Below are 20,953 nucleotides of genomic sequence, written 5' to 3' on the forward strand. Positions count from 1 at the left end.
CAAGCGTTTCTTTTCGTTACGATAAAATTTACGGTGCAACAGTGCTTCGTAAGAGTGTTGATCAATATATTTCGTGTTCGCGTTTGTCGATCACTTCAAATCTCCACGAGAGTCCCATTGTCTTATCGCTTAATTAAGTGTAACTTAAAAGTAACTTTTGAAAAAATTAATCTTTTTTTGCATTGTCGATTGCATGTCGATTGCATGTCGATTGCATGTCGATCGCTCTGAATCTCCACGAGGATTCATTATCGATGCATTATCGTTTACTTGAGTGCGTATTCCAGTGTGAACTTTAAAAAAAAGTCGATGTTTTTTTGCATATTCTTAAAGGACAGTTTCCAAACCGTTCTGAAAAACAGCACAGTTTCGAGAAAAACAGTTTGGAAACTGTTCCGAAAAAACAACATAGTTTCGAGAAAAATGCCTTTAACGTTTAAATATCATAGATGATGTCTCACAATCAACTCGACCAACTGACTCGAAATTTTAACTACGTATTTCGTGCATATGTTCATACAGCCCCTATTAGAATCAGCCAAAAAATTTCCTCGCACCGACCTTCTATAAAAGCGATTATTAGAGTATGCAGTGCCACTGATTTGTAACTTCTTTTCGTTCCAAAAATGTTAAAACGTTCTATGAGATACGTAGAAATAAACCACGCCAATTTGACCGCGAACGGTATAACAGTTTCTTCGCAAAAAAATTCTCTAAAAAGATGAAAAACGCGCACACCGCGCTAGAACATCCCCTTAATTTCCAGCCGCCGCGTGTGTGTCGGGTAACTGGCCCTCGCTCATCCGACATCGTCTACGGAAACGCGATACCTCCCCGTTATCTTGACTCCCATAGCTCTCAAATGCGATCTTGCCGAATCGCGGACGCAGAAATCGTCGATGAGGATGAAATCATGCACAGAGGTTGAAAGAGCAGGAGAAATCAGAGCCGTTTGCACACGAGGCTCCTCGTGTCGCGAGGCGCGTACGTTGAACACCGACCGTGCACGTCAGGGGTGTCAAACTCAAAAGCTAACTTGGGCCAAATAAACAATGCTTAACTTTAGTTGGGCCGCAAAAAAAAAAGAATCAATGTTCATAGAAACAAATACTTTTATTTCGACTAGTACATTGTAATAAACACATATAAAGTTCAATTATCGTTTACGCCCTGATACTCGACATCTCTTCTCTGACACTATCTTCCCTATTTCGCGAGAAATACTTCTTTCTCGCAAAAATGTCCATCTCGGGCCGCGAGTTCGACACCCCTGTGATCCAACGGGGTCGTTCGGACGGCACGATTCGGTAGCACACGATGCATTTTCCTCGCTGCATCGCGTGCACGCGTGTCGCGACACGGTTATATCGTCGCGTGAAACTGGTCTTAGGCGTCCGAGAATCTTTTAGTAGGGGAATAACGTAAGTCGAGGAAGTCGAAGGGGAAACGGATAACGTTCCTTTGTACGAGCGTCCGTCAGATAGTAAAGGGTACATCGAGCTACTCGGGACGAGTGCCACACACATGGACCGAGGGAAATCTGTGCGCTGGTGGCTCGCACGTAGTATAGGTACACTTGCTGGTCGCTTTTAGAGCAGAAGTGGAGCACCTTTCCGGCCTGTACACGCGACCGTCTTCGGAGTGGGTGGCGATGAGGACGTAGGGTAGGGATACAGACGATGTTACGGGGAGTAGGCAATAGCATGGGGATAGGCCGTAATTGGTATAAAATCATCGAGCAAACACATCGGACAAGACAGCCCGAGGGTTGTGGGCGGCGTTACGTGCCGTCGCCCTGGTTACCGCGGGGCGACTCTGCTAAAGCACCCCTTCGCCTTGATTGCGCACAGGCCCATCCCCCGTACGTATGTATCATACAAGCGTGTGTGTATGTACAGGGGGATTTTGCGTTGTGTTCCCGTTCCTGCCCCCCCTCCCGCGTTATTCCGTGCACCTACACGCCCGCGAAAGCGCCACGCCACCACCACCTGGCCCTCTGCATGCCAGATTTACAACACAGGCGAGCCGTACGATTTTTCCTTGTGCGTGTGTGTGCGCCGCGGGCATAATCGGTGTGCGTGGAACTATCCGTAACCGGTAGCTGTAGCGTACCATCGCAAGTGAGATCCTTCGGTCATCGTATTTCCGAATATATCGGAAACTGTATCTCGCCCGTTCCCACTCCGCGCGGAGAAACATTCTCTAGGTGGTTGTACGGCGCGACTTTATCGGGGATTTATTCGAACTGCAGCGGCCGTCGCGGAATCTGGGTTATCCGTTTACCGTGCTCACCGTGCGATAAGACGTTTCATACTAATGGAACATGTTCTTTTTCAGTCATCGAGGTCAAATTGAACATAATATTGTATGGCACAGAAATCTAACCGTCGAGTTCCAAGCACGGAATTCAACTTTTCGAGTTAGGGAAGAGTAGCCGAACGATAGTTAGCTGTCGACGATAGTAAATTAAATAGTTTCGTTTATGTGTTTTATTATAAACGGCTCGACAATTTCGGCCACTGTTGTTCACAAATCCAGCCAATTTGTTCATTGGCATAACCTTCGCTTTTAGAGTTGCGCTTCTGGGTTATCCGTTTACCGTGCTCACCGTGCGATAAGACGTTTCATTCTAATGGACCATGCTCTTTTTCAGTCAAATTGAACATAATATTGTGTCGCACAGAAATCCAACGGACGAATTTCTGCGGGTCGAGTTCCAAGTACGGAATTCAACTTTTCGAGTTAGGGAGGAGTAGCCGAACGATAGTTAGCTGTCGACGATAGTAAATTAAATAGTTTCGTTTATGTGTTTTATTATGGACAGCTCGACGATTTTGGCCACTGTTCAAAGTCCAGCCAATTTGTTCATTGGCATAACCTTCGCTTTTAGAGTTGCGCTTCTGGGTTATCCGTTTACCGTGCTCACCGTGCGATAAGACGTTTCATTCTAATGGACCATGCTCTTTTTCAGTCAAATTGAACATAATATTGTGTCGCACAGAAATCCAACGGACGAATTTCTGCGGGTCGAGTTCCAAGTACGGAATTCAACTTTTCGAGTTAGGGAGGAGTAGCCGAACGATAGTTAGCTGTCGACAATAGTAAATTAAATAGTTTCGTTTATGTGTTTTATTATGGATAGCTCGACGATTCTGGCCACTGTTCAAAGTCCAGCCAATTTGTTCATTGGCATAACTTTCGCTTTTAGAGTTGCGCTTCTGGGTTATCCGTTTACCGTGCTCACCGTGCGATAAGACGTTTCATACTAATGGAACATGTTCTTTTTCAGTCATCGAGGTCAAATTGAACATAATATTGTATGGCACAGAAATCCAACCGTCGAGTTCCAAGTACGGAATTCAACTTTTCGAGTTAGGGAAGAGTAACCGAACGGTAGTTAGCTGTCGACAATAGTAAATTAAATAGTTTCGTTTATGTGTTTTATTATGGACAGCTCGACGATTTTGGCCACTGTTCAAAGTCCAGCCAATTTGTTCATTGGCATAACCTTCGCTTTTAGAGTTGCGCTTCTGGGTTATCCGTTTACCGTGCTCACCGTGCGATAAGACGTTTCATACTAATGGAACATGTTCTTTTTCAGTCAAATTGAACATAATATTGTGTCGCACAGAAATCCAACGGACGAATTTCTGCGGGTCGAGTTCCAAGTACGGAATTCAACTTTTCGAGTTAGGGAAGAGTAACCGAACGATAGTTAGCTGTCGACGATAGTAAATTAAATAGTTTCGTTTATGTGTTTTATTATGGACGGCTCGACGATTTTGGCCACTGTTCAAAGTCCAGCCAATTTGTTCATTGGCATAACCTTCGCTTTTAGAGTTGCGCTTCTGGGTTATCCGTTTACCGTGCTCACCGTGCAATAAGACGTTTCATACTAATGGAACATGTTCTTTTTCAGTCATCGAGGTCAAATTGAACATAATATTGTATGGCACAGAAATCTAACCGTCGAGTTCCAAGTACGGAATTCAACTTTTCGAGTTAGGGGAGAGTAGCCGAACGATAGTTAGCTGTCGACGATAGTAAATTAAATAGTTTCGTTTATGTGTTTTATTATAGACGGCTCGACGATTTCGGCCACTGTTGTTCACAAATCCAGCCAATTTGTTCATTGACATAACTTTCACTTTTAGAGTTACAGTTTTAACTTTTCTACCGCAGCTGCGTCGAATAGCACTTCGTTTTCGTTGTTGAATTCCTACAGGAGAAAGAAGATTTATTGTTTATTGTATGTTTACGTTAATTGTAAGTGCCAAATATTGATAAGCGATTCATAACGAAATTGACACGTTGTCATGTTATAGTGCTGTAGTGTTATAGTTATCGAAAGTTCAACAATTCACCAGTGATAATTGTTAACGTACATTAATTTTTACCGCGAAGAGAATAATATATAATTCTCTGTCATGGTATGTGTTCCTGTAACGGCTCCCTCTCTATCCGGTGTCATCTTCAGAAATGTAACACCTCTTCGGTATCTCGAGTATAAGATATATCGTCGTAGACGTTAAAAAAAGGAACTACCTTATAGTTTCGTGAAAAACAAATATTATAGTTCTTAATAGGATCGATTAATTAAAGTATTCCAAATAAAGCCTCGAGAAAAATTTAATTTAACTTTTCCATGTAACATTATATATTACACATTTGTACGTACACATGCGAAATATACGTGTACGTAATTTACAATATGTTAACAGAACTCGCGTTAAATGTGTCTAAAATATTGCATGTTGAGTCGAGCTCAGACATTTCAGAAATTAGACTATTCAACGTCATTATTGAAAGAAGTTTGCAATTTTATAATTATTATTTCGAGCTGTGAAGATAGTAATAGTAACATTTTAATTCACAGAGGCCAGTTTTAAATAGTAAGAAGTCTGAATTCTAGAACAGAAGCATAACTGAAGTATACAAATTGGACACAACAAACGAAACTCTAAACTATACCAACATTTAATCATACCAATTACAGAGAAAGCATCGCGGTTTGACTGTATTTGCGGAGATATCTCTTCAAGATGATGCTTTCTTTGTCGGTAGAATCACAAGTATCGCATTTATTGTTTACAAGAAGAATCACTTAATAGAATAAAAGTGCCAAAGTATGTTTTCTCATTTTCTCGCCGGATGTAACGCTGTATATAATAAATAATTTCACGGTTGCGTTATCGAAAAAGTTACGAAAATGTAGATACGAAGGCCCGGAGAAAAATTGTCAAAATCCCCCAGTTAATATTCGAATGTTCCCCTACGTGAATACGATCAAGTGTTTTCATTGTGCACGCAACTTGTCGAGTGTTTAGCTTAACCACACCCCGCGGACCCGCGTTTATGTTCTTAATCGTCCGGGATTACAGATGATTTTGCTCCACTTCTCATAAATCCTGGCACGGGACATATGTTGTTCTTTCGGCATCCAAAGCGTACCACAGAATGTTGGTCTTTCGTTCTCGCCACGAAATATAATAAGATATATTGCACGTGCCGTTCATACCCTTGATCCCCCTAATCATTAAAAGTGTCTTCAGAGATAATCTTCGATCAATCTTTTCGCAGCCGGTTTCGAGCTTTAATAAGCGGACCGCGGATTTAGGGCGTTTACAACAAAAATGCTAACGCGAGACACAAAATGAGTGGAGAGCTTAAGAGAGTTTAAGAACGCTATTATTATATTATATTATTTTATTATATTTTCTATTATTATATTTTCTAACCTGTTAGACCTATTAAAAGAAAAATTCAACTTCTAGTGGAATTTTTATTCTGCGCAAAGATCCGCGGTCTATTAATAAGTAACAGAGAAAGAGTAAAGAAATTTTAAGTTTCTCTCCGGCAAATTGATCAACGTGATCCAAAGAAAACATTCTAAAACTAGGAAGAATCATACTATTCAATGACACAAATATTTAGCTTCTTGTGTAATCGAGTAATAATTGGGTTAATTTATATCAAAGGGGACCGCAATTTTTCTTACATAACATAGTGATTATTAGAAACGGTATGTAGACGAGGGTTTCGTTCCAATTATGCCTTCAACCAGCTTCCCACATTTTTGACTGCGCAAAAGTTGTTTTGATGTCTACAAATACAGCCTACAGTGACGAGCGGTTATTTCGCGCGCGCGCGCGCGCGTATGACTTAACACGAAATGAAAATGTCTCTCTCTTAACCATTTCGCCGAACTTTATTTAGAAAACAGATGCTATGGTAAACAATTGCCATTCCTCGTACCGCTATTACGCGGAGCAAACATTTCAAACGGAAGATCGAACGTCTTCGGCCGATTTCATTCTCACAGTGTTCGCCGTTTTAATCGTTTTAATCATGGATCGTGGGCAATGTCTCGATGCGACGCGAACATTGCCGGCGGCAAACGGTGGATCTAGGGACGAATGATCGCACAATTTCACAGAATCGTGGCTGCGTTGCATTCACCGGACGAAGAATTTAACGAGCCGCACGCGGCTCGCCCTCCTCCGGCGCGACCACCGTTCCAGTCACACACGCCCGATAATAGCAGCCCTCGTGAACGTTGAACACCCTTAGTCACTGTTCTCGTTACACCAACATCATCTGCGATGTAAACGCGCAGACCTGTCTACGTCTAATCGGTAAGACGAATGTATTGGGTTGGCAACTAAGTAGTTGCCGATTTGGTCAATGAAATAAACATTTTTTTTACTTGGAACGAAGTTTAATCTGTAATGTATTTTCCATTTTGTTCGATCACCTTTTGTCATGTTATTTCTGAGAATGTTATTTCTAAGCTAATGCTATTTGCCATGCTATTTCTAAGAATAACAATATTGTAAGAAACGTGGAAATTGCAGAAACTTTGCGAATTGGAATGCCACGTTCTATTCACTGCTTCCCATTTTCCAAATTTGTCTCGTGATATTGTCTCTTCTCTAGATTCATGATATTTTATAATATACATACATTATAAAAAGTGTATTCTATTGGATTGGCAACTAAGTAGTCGCCGATTTGTTCAATGAAATAAACATTTTTTTTACTTGGAACGAAGTTTAATCTGTAATGTATTTTCCATTTTGTTCGATGACCTTTTGCCGTCTCTCTGACAACTTGAAAATTCCACGCTCGTAGAAAGTCTGATCCTTTTCAGTCGAAAACTGAGTTAAGTGAGATTTTACAGCGTCATCATCATTCAAAGTTTTACTACGAAGGGAGTTGTCCAGGGATCGAAATAAGTGGTAATCCGATGGCGCGAGATCAGGGCTATATGGTGGGTGTAACATCGATTCCCAACCAATATCCATCAATTTTTGCCGAGCGGACAAAGACGCGTGCGGCCTAGCATTGTCCTGCTGGAAAATGACACCTTTAAGATCGACCAATTCTGGTCGCTTTTCCTTGACCGCTGCATTCAATTTGTCCAGTTGCTAACATTCACGGATAATAAAAAATAACATAATAATAATAATAATAATGTTATAATATAACATTTACGGATACCATAAAAATGGGAGTGAGAGACGTCTATAACTGAAATCGGCAATTACTTAGTTGCCAACCGAATATTAAGAAGAAAATCAGGACTACAATAAGGAGGTGATGCAATACGCACCCTAAAACCTTATCAGGGTTTGTATGAAACCGTTAAAATTTTCATTGGTACTGATGTTGTTTTTCGACTTTGAACTTTTCTATTCCAAAAAAAAAAGAAACAGTTATAAATCCAGTGAAATATTGATTCGATATATTTGTGCATATATAGATAATTTTTACTTTTTCTACTTTGAAAATGTTATAAACTACTTTGAAACTTTAGTGTTTAGTATTACATAGGTTTGAGGTTGAAACCTTGGATCGTTCGATTGACCTTTACGATTGACCAATTCTGGTCGCTTTTCCTTGACCGTTGCATTCAATTTGTCCAGTTGCTAACGTTCACGGATAATAAAAAATAACATAATAATAATAATAATAATAATTTTATAATATAACATTTACGGATATCATAAAAATGGGAGTGAGAGACGTCTATAACTGAAATCGGCAATCACTTAGTTGCCAACCCAATAATTTACGGAGAATTTCCTCGAAACTGTGAACATCGAATTTTTAACACTAAACTCACCGGATTGCTTTGGAAGAATAACAAGACTGAATTTATAAAAGACCTTTCGCCGTTCTTTTTTATCGCGTGCGCTCGAATTGAGAAGATTTGAGAAGATTTTTCAGTCGTTTCTTAAGATAGAGTCTTCATATTTTCAAGAATTTGAAGATAAACTGTATGAATTAACTATCATATTGACTGATACGGTACGTTTAGTGTTAATTGCAAGCTTTACGTAGATAAACGACGACGTGTAAGTATGAATTCGTGACGTAGACACGAACATTTTGCTTATTCGATGAATAATTTGGCAGATATTTTCTCTTGTCGATACGTATATATGTCTTTATTTTACAGAAATAAAACCCACTGTGTTACAGGAACAGCCCATACATCAGTGAATTGGATGACAAAATGTTAAAAAAAAAAGAAATGTCTATGTAAAAATTGTTCATTTAATTAACAGAATACGAGAAACTTGTTTCTTCGCGTGTACAACGATGTTCGAAGAACTGAGTCCATGGTGTTTCGTTTAAATGAGCCGTTTATTTTGAAAGTGGCATAAGTCACTTTACCGTAATGAAAAGTGGTGATTTTTTAATGTTTATACGAAATTATTTATACCGAGAAAAACATCAGTATCCTGAGATAACAAATACAAGTAAATCTTCTCGAAAGTTAGCATCCATATTTTGAAACGTGTTAAAACGCGAACCCTTAAATACATCGACTTAAGAACAAAGTGACTTATGCCACTTTCAAAATAAACGGCTCAAATATCAGCGTCGAAATTCTTTGAATGAAAAATCCATTTTTTCGATTGACAGAGTTGAAGACTTAATTGCACAGTCGCGGAACAATTCCGCGTTCGTAGGAAATAAGACTTGGCTGGTGAGACTTGCCTTTTTCGATTTCCCTTTAATGGCAGGGAGACCAGGGCTGACGGCGCTTATAAAAAGGCACGTGCCTCAGTTCACGAACGACCCCATGCAGGCAAGCACGCGACCACCGAAAACTAACCGAGGAATCGTACAAGGCACAATTAATTTATTGTTCGTGCCGGACCAGTGACAATTGGGGAGAATGCGGGAGAAAAACAGGATCGTTGTTTTCTTCTGTTTCGTCGAGGGGGCGCCGGGACCGGATGCTGGGACGTGATCCTCTACTATGCCTTTGTCACCGGCTAAACCAGTGATTTGTGCTGTGCGGCGAGGCTCTTCTCACGACTTCGCTGTTGTGCTCACTACGGATTTATTTGATGCTTTTTAATCGCGCCGATCATTAGCGATTATTACTCCATGCTATTTAATCGTATCAATCAGTGATATATACGGTATACGGTATCAATCTGCGGATTTTATGCACTTACGACGAAAATTAGTGAATAAGATACATAGCAGTGAAAAAGAGATTTTGAAGAATTAGAAAACATCGTCGTATTATCTTCAACTCGCTAAAATGGCCAAGAAACCACAAATAAATGTCTATCTTCTTCATCGTACAATTGAAGCAGATATTTTTTATGCATCTTTTGCAAGAATATGTAACTGAAATACAAAAGCTTGATGGTATTAGAAAAATTTAAGAATATTGTCGCACTATTCCTAACTTATCGAAATTATTAAAAGAGATCGTTACACTTGATTTCTGTTTCTTACAATTGACTTGGAACGCATTTATTTTGCACAAGAATCTGCGGTCTAGCAATTATCCCCACTTTTATAGACAATTTTGGAAGTTGGTATTTGATTGTTTTTTTTTCTTAAGAATTTTTACACGCAACAAATGTGTAAATGTTACCAGCTAGAGAGCCCAATCGTTAAGTGTCTTTACATTTTCACGAATTAATCACTATCGTGTAACGCGCAACATCTTCAATCGTGTTCTATTTGTACCTGTAATATTTAATAATCGCAAGTAGAGAGATAAAATATCGATAACCTTTATCCGATCCCAATATCATGTAATTTAGCATTAGATTACAACAACATTTTGGCATTTTTTTATAAATACAAGATACCTGGAATATGTAAGAACCGATGTATTAAAAGTTACACCTTTATCGAATACATTTTTCGAAAATATATTTTCCTTTTTACAAAACGTTATATACACGATATTGAGATTTAATATTAAAAATACTAGGGATAAAATATGAAAGGATGCAGATCTAGAATCACGCACATTATACATTTTAGCAGAAGGAATGAATTTTCTAATCGTACACCACCGGTCGAATGTAATCAACAATTCTAGTTTCGATTAGTTTTTACGCGAGGTTTTATTTGTTTGCGCGCAGGAATTTAAAGGTTTGAACAGGACGTAAATCATAAAAAGGGGTCTCGCAAGGATCGCGGATCCCGCTTTCTACGAGCCCATATGTTTTGGCTTAGTCTCCATAATTCAGCGAAGAGAGAGTACGGCGCACTCCGCCTTTTACGAGTAACCTAACGGGGGACAAATTGGAGGTAAATAGGAAATCCCCGCAATGAGACGAAAATCCCGCCACCTGCGAAGGGACGACGGTTCAATGGACCACGAGCAGGTATTCAAGCTGTAAACATTGAAGACCATTGAAAACTTCATTCACCGTAAAATCGCTTGGAATGATTTCTAACAGGCACTTGACGGGTGAGTTAAAACGGAAGGACAAGTGAATGCTATTGTAGGTGACGGAAAAAATTATATTAGGTCTAAAGTTAAAAAAAAATTAAAAATTATAAAGGTCGGAAAGTTCTGTTCTGTTATCAAAACCTGAGAATGAAAGTAAATCGAGGCTAGCAAGAGACAAAAATTGTCTCGTTGTGTATTATGGAAATGATTAACCCTCTAACCGCGAGAGTTATTTGTTACGCAGACGCGTTCTAAGAATTAGATTGAAAAGGATATAGAAAGAGAAACAATAAAGAATGAACAAATTTGTAAAGAATGTAAGATTTAGTAATTTTTAATTTTATAAGATATTTGGAACGCGAATACCGCGGTGGCCGCGGTTGTTGGAGGGGTAAGAACGGAGAACTACTGATCAACGTAGCTTCGAAGCGGGCTAATTAATTTATCCAAAAGATGATAGTAATCGGGCATTGTGGAAAAAGGAATCCGATCAACTTCTTCAAATAAAATACGAAAAAAAATGAGAGTGTCGTATTGCGAAAATGCATTGCGTTTAATCTTAACTTAATTCAAGCTTAACACGTTGAGTGCCGCGTCGGCCACATAACGGGCGATACTAATTTTTAGCTAGGTTTCGAAATTTATTTTTCGTTGTAATATATTGAGCAAACTGAATTTTCAAAGAATACAAAAAAGAGTTAAGCTAATACGTTTTACGATGATAATTTCTAGTTCTGGTGTCGTTAATTGAACGACTTTGATATCGTGGGAATTATTCGAAGCCGATATTCGGCTCTTAACGTGTTCGTACTTCGTGAAATTGATATCGTTGAATAAATATTTAAATTCTAAACGTCATGATTTATGATAAAGTATTACATGCGTAGATAAACAGATAATAAGAGGTGAAGCCGATCATTTTTTTTAAATTTCTCCATGAACGTGTCCGAGTCCGATTGTAAACGAGTTACAAGCAAATTGGCGTTAGTTGAAAATCTGGCGGCAACAACACACATGTTCGCTCGTTCAGAGTGTTCGAAGGATTGACTTAACGAAATCGAAGTTTATTAAACTGGTTTATTCCAAATGCGTGTCTTGCAATTGTAATTCCGATCGACAGCTTTCAAATCGGGAACAAACGTGTTTCACTCGTCTAAAAAGAGGATGTTCAATGAACGAATAGCAATGAGCTGAATTATCAGAGGAAAATATGACTATATTCTCTCGCATAGGTATGCAGCGCGCGCAATACTTGTACAATATTTACAACGCTTACAATTCCAATTGTCGTAGAGCGGCGACAATTCGCGCCGCTGTGTACGAATCGTATATTCCGCTTAATTTACATCGATATAAATAATAAGAATAAGATTACGATGTATACACGCGTTTTATACATGCGGTTAACATCCTCGAACGGATATGTGCCGAGAAAGGTTTTTCGAGGGTTCGCTCTGTTTATTTATAGTAAAATACTTTTCGACGATTCAAGTGCACTGGAGACCTCCAGGATACCATTATGTACAGAACGGTAAGTATAATACTTATCTTGTTTTTTCTTTGTTTTTGTCGGTCCTCGCGTGCATCGAACAAACGCGAATAAAAATATAACAACGTATTACATTTTCCGTAACATTTTTGATTTTTCTTTCTCTTTCTTTTCTCTCTCTCTGTCTCTTTTCGTTTCTTTGTTTCTGTTCCAGTAAGAAGGGCGTGATTCTTTGGTCGGTTGGTACAAGCACCGGTCAGTCTTCGGATCCTATGTATTAGAAACATCGAAATATGTACATGTCCTTAAGTGTTTTACGACACGACTACGTAATTTACAGGCCAACGATTATGTACATCGTGCTACGCCGTCACCTTTGAAAACAGTCCGTAAAACAGTTACCTGCCGGCACGTTCTTTCGCCTTTTATTTACAGAAACGACGCCTGTAAACTAGATTCACCGTACCTACAGAGAACACTTTTGCGCGTTTCAAATCACGCGAGTCTTTGTGAACACGCGTTTCCGCTCGTCCGCCGCGGCTAACGGAGAATTTCAGCCGATCCACGTCCAGCGTGAATTCCAGCGAAAATTCTTCCCGTCGAACTCGAGGTCCTCGGCGTCCCCGAGTTCTCCGCGCAGCGAAATCGTTCGCCGATTTCCGCGAGTCGCCTATCCAAGTTCGGCCGTTCCTTTAACGCACGCATTATTCCGTTAAATTAACGAACGCAATAATATTAGTCGATGAAAATTTCGATCAGATCGTCGATCGAAGGATCGTACGGCAAAGGAGTCCGCTAACGATCATTCTCGCGACGCGCTTGTTTATAGTACCGCCGGTGATAAAATAGTCGAACGAGGATAGAAATAACAAAACTGAATCGCGTTAACGATCTTTGAGGATATGTAACCGTGTCTACCGAAAATCGAAACCGCGATCCCTCGTAACTATCGTTTTACGGGAAACTCAATCCTGCTCGACGAAGCATTTTATGCGACAAACTATCCGAACATTGCATTAATTAACATTAGTGCAATGTTGCTACGAGGCTCGTCCCCTCCGAGCTACGGTGCGCTTCGAACGAAAGATTTCTTACACCTTGATATGTGAATGAAACACACGCAACGGATCCTGATAACGATAGATAGGAGAATAAAGGGTGTTCAGTCACTTCTCTTTCTTTCCTTCGGAAACAGAAACCCCTGGGCAGTGTATATTGTTAAGTATATCGGTTGCGCGAGCAAACGAATCCGCCGGCATTTCTGGATGAACCTGCACGCCAGAAACTTCTCCGATTACAGTAAATTCTCCCTAATTCGCGCTCGGATTCTGCACGAAAATGGACAATTTGTGAGGAGGAGACGCGATTATTCGAGCCTCGCGGCTCGTTTTCATACCTGTTGGCAATTGATAACTATAATAAACGAGTCGCGAGGCTTGGATAATCGTATCATCCCCTGTTCAGAAATTGTCCATTTTTGTGCGCAATCTGAGCGCGAATTAAGGAGAAATTCCAATTCGCTTCCGAGCTTAGGAAGCGTCGCGGCTCATTTTCATAGTGACCGATCGTAGACGACCGTAAAACAGAGTCGCAAGGATCGAATATCGTATCCTTCGTTTCTGTGCACAATCTGAGCGCGAAACAAATGTTCGAAATGCACTACCGAGCGTGGCAAAAGGCTGGTCGGATCTCATTTGTTCGCGCACCAGACAGGCCGATTGTACGCGAATATTTCACGACAGCGATTGATCAATCGCGCGAGGATGATTCGATGATCAAAACGATGCTAATTGTCAACACGCACGAAAGTTCAGAATTCGGAAGCCGGCTCTGTGTCCCGTCACAATCAACGCACTTCCTCCTTTCATTCCACCCTCATCCCGCGATACAGATGATTGTACGGAGGCACATATGCAACGGGGGGCATTGTCGTGTACGTCCTCAAACCGGCACTCACCTGGTGAACCTGTCCACCGTCTTGAGCATCGATCACAGTGCCGTATTGCTGCGATTCCACGCCGAGGTCCGCGCAATCGTTCACGCTTAAACGATTGTCCATATTGTTCCGGCGATTGCTACTGTGCCCGGTCCCGTCCCGGATTTGTTGCGAGTCTACGATCACGCTGGTGTATCCCGCCGGCGACGGTTCCAAGTGATGATGCGAATGCTTCACCGGATTATTGTTCGTGGTATGGTGGTCGGACTGCGGCAGATAGGGAGCCTCGTGATGATGAAGATTCCCGGCGGACGCGGCGTTGTAGCTGTCCTCGTTGTTGAAGCCGCAATTCGGGTACATGATCACGCCTTCGTTCAGGTTCGAGGACGCCGCGTCGGGCACATGATGCATGTGATGACGACGATAGGGATGATAGCGGTAGCTTCTCAAAGGGCTCGGCATGTGATTGTCTATGGCGTCGGTGCTGCCGCAAGAACTCGAGGACGTCGAGTAAGGTCTCTTCTGCTGGCTGCTTTGAGGGCTGAGCTGCTGTTGCTGTTGCTGTTGCTGCTGCTGCAAGCTGGTCAACGATGTTTCGTGGTGCAGAAGATGCGGGGCGTGCTGGCGGTCCTGTTGCGCGTTCTGCGGACTGTGTTGTTGCAGGTTCGTTAAGGAATTGGCGTGGTGCAACAGATGCTGGTGTTGCGCTTCTTGTTGCGGTTGAACCGACGCAAGCGGATCCTGATGCATTTCTGACAGAAACAGACATGTTTCAATCGATATTCGTGTACAAAGGAGATTCGACGTTTTTTCTATCGTAAAATGCTACAACTTAATGTCTCGCTTCATGTGCAACGCGACACGCAACTTCGAGTTATCTGTTTTCTATACTGTCCGAAAATTTGATAAAAACATCCTCGGTTTCGCTTCTAGTTATTTATTTGAAAATATTTGAAAACATTTGAAAATATTACCAAGTCTGCTACCTTCTTCAATCTCTATTCGCGATTCGATGATATTAACCCTTAGCACTCCGAACCATTCTGGACGTTGGCTACCAGCTACCCTGCGCCATTTTTCGGCAGAAACGAGCATTTACAGACCCTCGTATTATTTAGTATGGTTTTGGAACTAACTGACATATTATAATGATATTGGACTTATATGAATTTGGCTGGAATCGAGAAATTTGCAAAAAAATCAATATTTTATTTTTTATGATTTTGATATTGTTCGTTTTATAATTTTGTTTTGTTGTGGTAATCGCTATCTATGCGAACTCTTTCTCTCGTCGCCTTGTTGCTTGGACGATATCGCTATCACTGCTATCAAAACGATAGACTAACTGTAGAAGAAAACCTTCTACAGTTAGTCTTTCTAACATATCTGTATAAACGTCTATCTGGAGCTCATCTTCGCTACTACTTGTGTCACGAGACTCACGTGTTTGAACGTTTTGCCATTGTTCTAATAAAAAATATGAATAAATGCATAGGTTGAAAATTTCTAATTGTCATTACTAACTCACAAGATGATATTTACCAAAAAAACTTTTACCAAACAATTTATTTACCAAGAGAAGAATCACTTTTCCGATTTTCTCACTCGTTAGATCTATCTATACAGCTCGACGCTTCGAACCAGACTGAGTTCAGCTTTGAAAATCTTTTCCACCAGATTTTATGATTATAAATCTCACTATACAGTGCGTGCTATGTTCGCATGCCGATCTTTCTTCTGCAAACTTGCCTTCTCGCTCTTTTCAAGTGGCGCCTTTGAAGTGCTCGGACCGTCGTGAGCACGCCTCTCGCGTTCTCGTCAAAACCCGCTGACATTTTTTGCATATATCTTAGTAATTTTACTATATTTTGATTTGATGTCTTGTGCCATTTCAAGAGAAAACTTCGGGGAAACATGCGTGTCTCAAAAAGTTGCGCTGAAATAACTCAATTCCCCGTAATCGCTAATAAACTTTAATGTCCCACGAGAGGGGACATCCGAGCGATATGCTAGAATTACGATGTCCCACGATGTCCCAGTGGAGTGCAAAGGGTTAAGCCTACATTGAAAACTTTTCCTAACTCGCTAGATTCACATTTTACATCTGTCTTGACTTGTCCCGCGAAAAGCAGGACTTCTATAAAGCCACTTAATTTCTATATATTTATTATGCTTCATTTGACCGTGACGCGGCAGACGTTCAGCAAGCGTTTAACAAATGTTTAACAACGGCAAGATTAAATTTGCTCGAGCTGCATACGATTTCTGCTGCAATATATGCTCGAATAAACGAGCTTATCCCAAAGTTTCTCATAGAAACATTTTCACAGTTTCGACAATTGTACAAGAAAAAAATCAGAGACCAGTCGTTTCGACCGGTTGCGTCGTGATAAACGCGTCGAGAACGTAGCATGGTCTGTCGCAAGCAAATCCCAAAGTGAAGAAGAAGGTTTCGAGCTCTCCTTACCTCCGTACTGGTAAAACAAGTCGCAATTATAGTACGAGCCATCTTGGTGAGCGTTGCCGTTTACGCCGTGCGCCGCGTAAGGCGGCGACAAGTAATGACTGTGATTGGTCGATCCGATGTACTCCGGATTTGGATAAGCAGCGACGTCCGTGTAATGATTATCAGGCGACTCCTTCGTCCTGTTCGGAAACGCGGGCGGGCTGAGGTTGTGCTTGAGATCGTTCGCCGCTCCGCAGGGCGTCGGTGCTTCCAGGGACGCGCTAGGTGGATTGCCGGGGCTAGAGCAAGGACATATCTGTTCGAGGCTCAACGCCAGATCTTTGCATTCCCGCTCCGATAACACGTAGTTCACCGACACCACGCAAAGGGGCCTGGAGCTTCTCGAATTCTGGACTACGGTGAAGCACGACTGCATCCAGATCCATCCCCCCGATTTCGTCAGGAACCTGTAGTATTTACTTGTTACTTGGCCCTTGTGCAGCACTGTGAACACAAAAAGAAAAATGGATACATCGACACGTGAACAGTATCGTAATCCAAGTTATAATTCGTACAAAGCAAGTCTAGATTTTTATAGTCGACAGAGCTTTTTTTGCAGCTTTATTGTATTTTTTATAGTGAGAGTAGTGGAATCGGTTTGAACTTATTTGATATGTCTGGATTGTGAAACACTTAATTTTGAAACAGTCAGTAGAATTTTATATATATTAATTTTTATATATTTTATTTGTTATTATTAATTTTGGATTTAACTGTAACCTATTCCTGAATAAGTATACTTTTCTGAATAAGGCGGTGTAGTGTATTATAAACATATGTAGAATTATAAACATTTAAACACGTTTCACAGAGGAATTTCGGAAATCAGAAAATTCTGATCTTTTTGAAACTGTGCAGGGTTTTTTTGGACACCGTAAGAGAAATCTTGAGCTATTTTTGTTATCGGCCAGAATTCGTCTCTTCTGCTATCTATTTGTCCATTTATCTGTACATATATCTTTAAAACAGCAGTAGGTATAACAAAATAGCTCCATTAAAAAAATAATAGTTCCTTAGGCTTTTTAAAGATATGTTACTGAAACGATAAAAAAATTTTCATTCGAATAAAAAGATTGTCGCTACCATTATTCAAAGTAGTTTGCATTTTTCCTCTCGTCGAAAATCTTTATAAACGAAGACGCGCGTATTAAACTCATCGAACAATGCGGATATTTTTATTTAAACAAAAGAATTTGTATCGTTTTAATGATATCTATTTAAAAAGCATAGAAAACCATTAAATTTTTATTGTGACCATTTTATGGTCAAATAGGGAAACACTTACGTACACACATAAGTGGCTCAAAACTTCTTTTAAGATCTCGATCGAACTTGCAGTTTCAAAATAATTAGAATTTTCGCGTTGCCGCATTTCCCTTGTTAGTAGTCAATGATCGTTCAACGTTTCCTTCGTACAGCAACAGACTAAAACTATTTTATTTCCCTGATCAGAAAAAAGATCTTTTATTCTTTAATATTTTCTATACGAAGAAGATCTGTTCACATGTGAACAAATGCGAACATATTAAGTATCATTTGTTATAAAAGTATTTATAATACTATATTTATAATACTGTATTTATAATACTATATTTATAATACTGTATTTATAATACTATATTTAAATACTGTATTTATAATACTATATTTATAATACTATATTTATAATACTATATTTATAATACTGTATTTATAATACTATATTTATAATACTGTATTTATAATACTAATATTTTATTATTAGTTATTATTATAGTATATATTATCATATATTTTTTATATTTATTATTATATATTATTATTATATATTATTATCATTTAATTTCAGAATGATATCAAAAATTTCTCTTTTTACTTCAATGAAATGCAAAGGCTGTGAGATAAATGAAGAATAACGGAGAGAAATGTTTTTTATGTTCTTATTCTTCGCTCGGAAATCTATAAGAATTCCTAATTGGTCATTGGCGCAGGAAGCTGGACGATGTTGGCAGAATTTGGGGGAAAGAATTGTCGGCAAGTTTCGCGCAGCTTGCTTAATTGGGAAGGGAACGATTCGAATACGACGAACCGATACTCGATGTTTGTCTTTCAGGTAAGTGTATGGTATAAGTATATATGTTATAAACAGTGAAAATCCAGAACGATTATAACGTCGGCAAAATTGAAAGCTCGGCATCGATTAAGAGACAATGACGTCGTCCTGCCTCGTTGCGACGAATAAGCGATATACGTGTAACGATGTAGTTAGTCCTCGATAGATTGTCGATCGTAAAGCAACGAAGCTGTACAAACAATAAATATTTAACATACGTGACTACTAACCAAATTCACTGTCTACAATTCGTTTATCCTTCTACCAACAATTAATTTATCTTGTGCAGGAAGTTGCTGGAAGGATATTGGTAATATATACAGTTAAGTTCTCCCTAATTTCCCCTTGAGCTTGCAAACAAAAACGGACAATTTGAGAAGAGGAGATAAGATCACAGAAAAATCACGAGGCATCTTCCTCTGTAATTAAACTTGCATATACTGCAAGCCATCAACTACACGCGCGACAAAAATATGTGTGTATACGAATGCAACGGCGACAGGAGTTGCCGTTCATCGAGGTCTTGTCGCGAAATCCGTTGTCCAAGAGCTACCTTAAAATCGCCGAACCCTAACTTTCCTCGTCCAAGCGTCTTCCGAGTTGAAGCAGTGGCGAAATGTCGGGAAATAGATCAAAGAAAGCGCGAGGCGACAAGCTATCACCTCGAATTGTCCCAGCAATTTAGTAAAACGAGACAATTACGATTTTGGATGTACATCATATTGGCGCTTCTAAATTGCATGTTCGATTCATATTCAACAGTTTCGGATTCAAATCATTATTAAGTATTAATGTACTATTCATCGACGATAGTGCAATTAGCTAAACATTAAAACATCTCCAACAGTCGCGATTCTACTTATAGAGTAAATTCTCCCGAATTTTCCCCCAAACATGTGAACAAAAATAGATAATTTGGGACGAAGAGATACGATTATTCGAGCCTTGCGCCTCGTTTTTATAGTCGTTGACAATCGTTAACTAAATAAAAACGAGTCGCAAGGCTCGAATAATCGTATCTTCTCCTCCCAAATCGTCCATTTCCGTTCGCAAGCTGAAGGAAAATTGGGGCGAATTTACTTCTTTGCTCGAATACCGACTGCGCTGTAATATCCCGCCTCGTCGCGAGAGTCGAGCAGACGTTTAAGATAGAAAGTAATTTGGACCCGCGGATTTAGATCTCAGAATAGATTACAAGGCAGAGAGAGAGCTGCGATAGGGTGAAAGAAAATTTTTGGGCGTAACGTCGATCGTACAATCCGCAGGCGCAGACATTAGTGGCATTATGTCAGGGTTCCCTTCGAGTTGTGCTCGTGAAACTGCGAGTCTGTTCAAACAGTGATAGCAGTAACAGCCTCCTCTCCTCTCTTGCCCTCTTCTACCACCCCTTTCATCCCTCTTTCGTTCTATCCGCCTCCCCCCCTCCCCCCTCTTCCACATCGACGTCCGTACACGTGCACACGTGCACACGTATATACACGGGTGCAGTCTCTCTTTTACTCTCTGCCCGTGGCGACCGTAGCGGCATTGTTCAATCAATAATGTACACCCTGTATGTACTACGTATGCACATACTTAGAGGTTAACGCGTCGGCGAGTGCGCGGGCGCGGGCGCGCGGCCGCTGCTCGACAACGGCAACGGCGACAACGGAGGAAAAAGAGGAGAAAAAGGGAAATGCTGTTATACTTGGCTGTTCTCCTCGTCGTGCTGGTTCTCCTCAAAACTCGGCTACCGTGGATGGGAGAAAGGAAAGATCAAAGGATATTTCGCCAGCGAGGGCGTCGCCGAGTTAAGCAGCGTCAGCTGCTTCTGGCCTTGCGAGAGCCTCTTCTTCGAGCACTCGGATACCACGTCGACGCCTCCGAGACCGCTCTCGGACGCCACGCCACGGGGAAAATAGGGCCTATTTCCGGCCGACACCTACCGCTTTCTACTTCAGATTTTTTTCCAAACGCGAAATTCCACGACGCGACGTTTACACCGCTATTAACGCTAGGACAACCGAACTCGCCGAAATTGCGAATTTCCGAGGTTTCCGAAAACTTGGAAAATTGCCGATTCTTTTGTTTTACGATCACTGGGATCATCTAAAAATGCTCTGGCGGATAATTACTGGATGCACGATCCACGAGATGGAAAGATAACAGGCTGTGTGTAATTTCGTCGATTTACACGAATAATGTGTTGATTTGTCCGATGAATGAACACCCTC

At 40.5% G+C, this 20,953-nt stretch overlaps 1 protein-coding gene across 2 annotated transcripts in view; it reads right to left on the reverse strand.

The window, feature by feature from the left end:
* Nucleotides 1–11,776: 11,776 nt before the first annotated feature.
* Nucleotides 11,777–20,953, reverse strand: part of sim (bHLH transcription factor single-minded) — a 79,847-nt gene continuing 70,670 nt past the window's right edge. For both annotated transcript variants that reach the window (XM_033484293.2, XM_033484294.2), the window contains exons 8-9: nucleotides 16,610–17,092; nucleotides 11,777–14,894 (exon numbers count right to left, since the gene is read on the reverse strand). In XM_033484293.2, the coding sequence (XP_033340184.2) occupies nucleotides 14,071–14,894; nucleotides 16,610–17,092 (1,307 nt within the window). In that variant the 3' untranslated portion in view covers nucleotides 11,777–14,070. The remainder of the gene's footprint in view (nucleotides 14,895–16,609; nucleotides 17,093–20,953) is intronic.

This window comes from Megalopta genalis, chromosome 18 (genome assembly GCF_051020955.1).
Source record: "Megalopta genalis isolate 19385.01 chromosome 18, iyMegGena1_principal, whole genome shotgun sequence".
Taxonomy (NCBI): domain Eukaryota; kingdom Metazoa; phylum Arthropoda; class Insecta; order Hymenoptera; family Halictidae; genus Megalopta; species Megalopta genalis.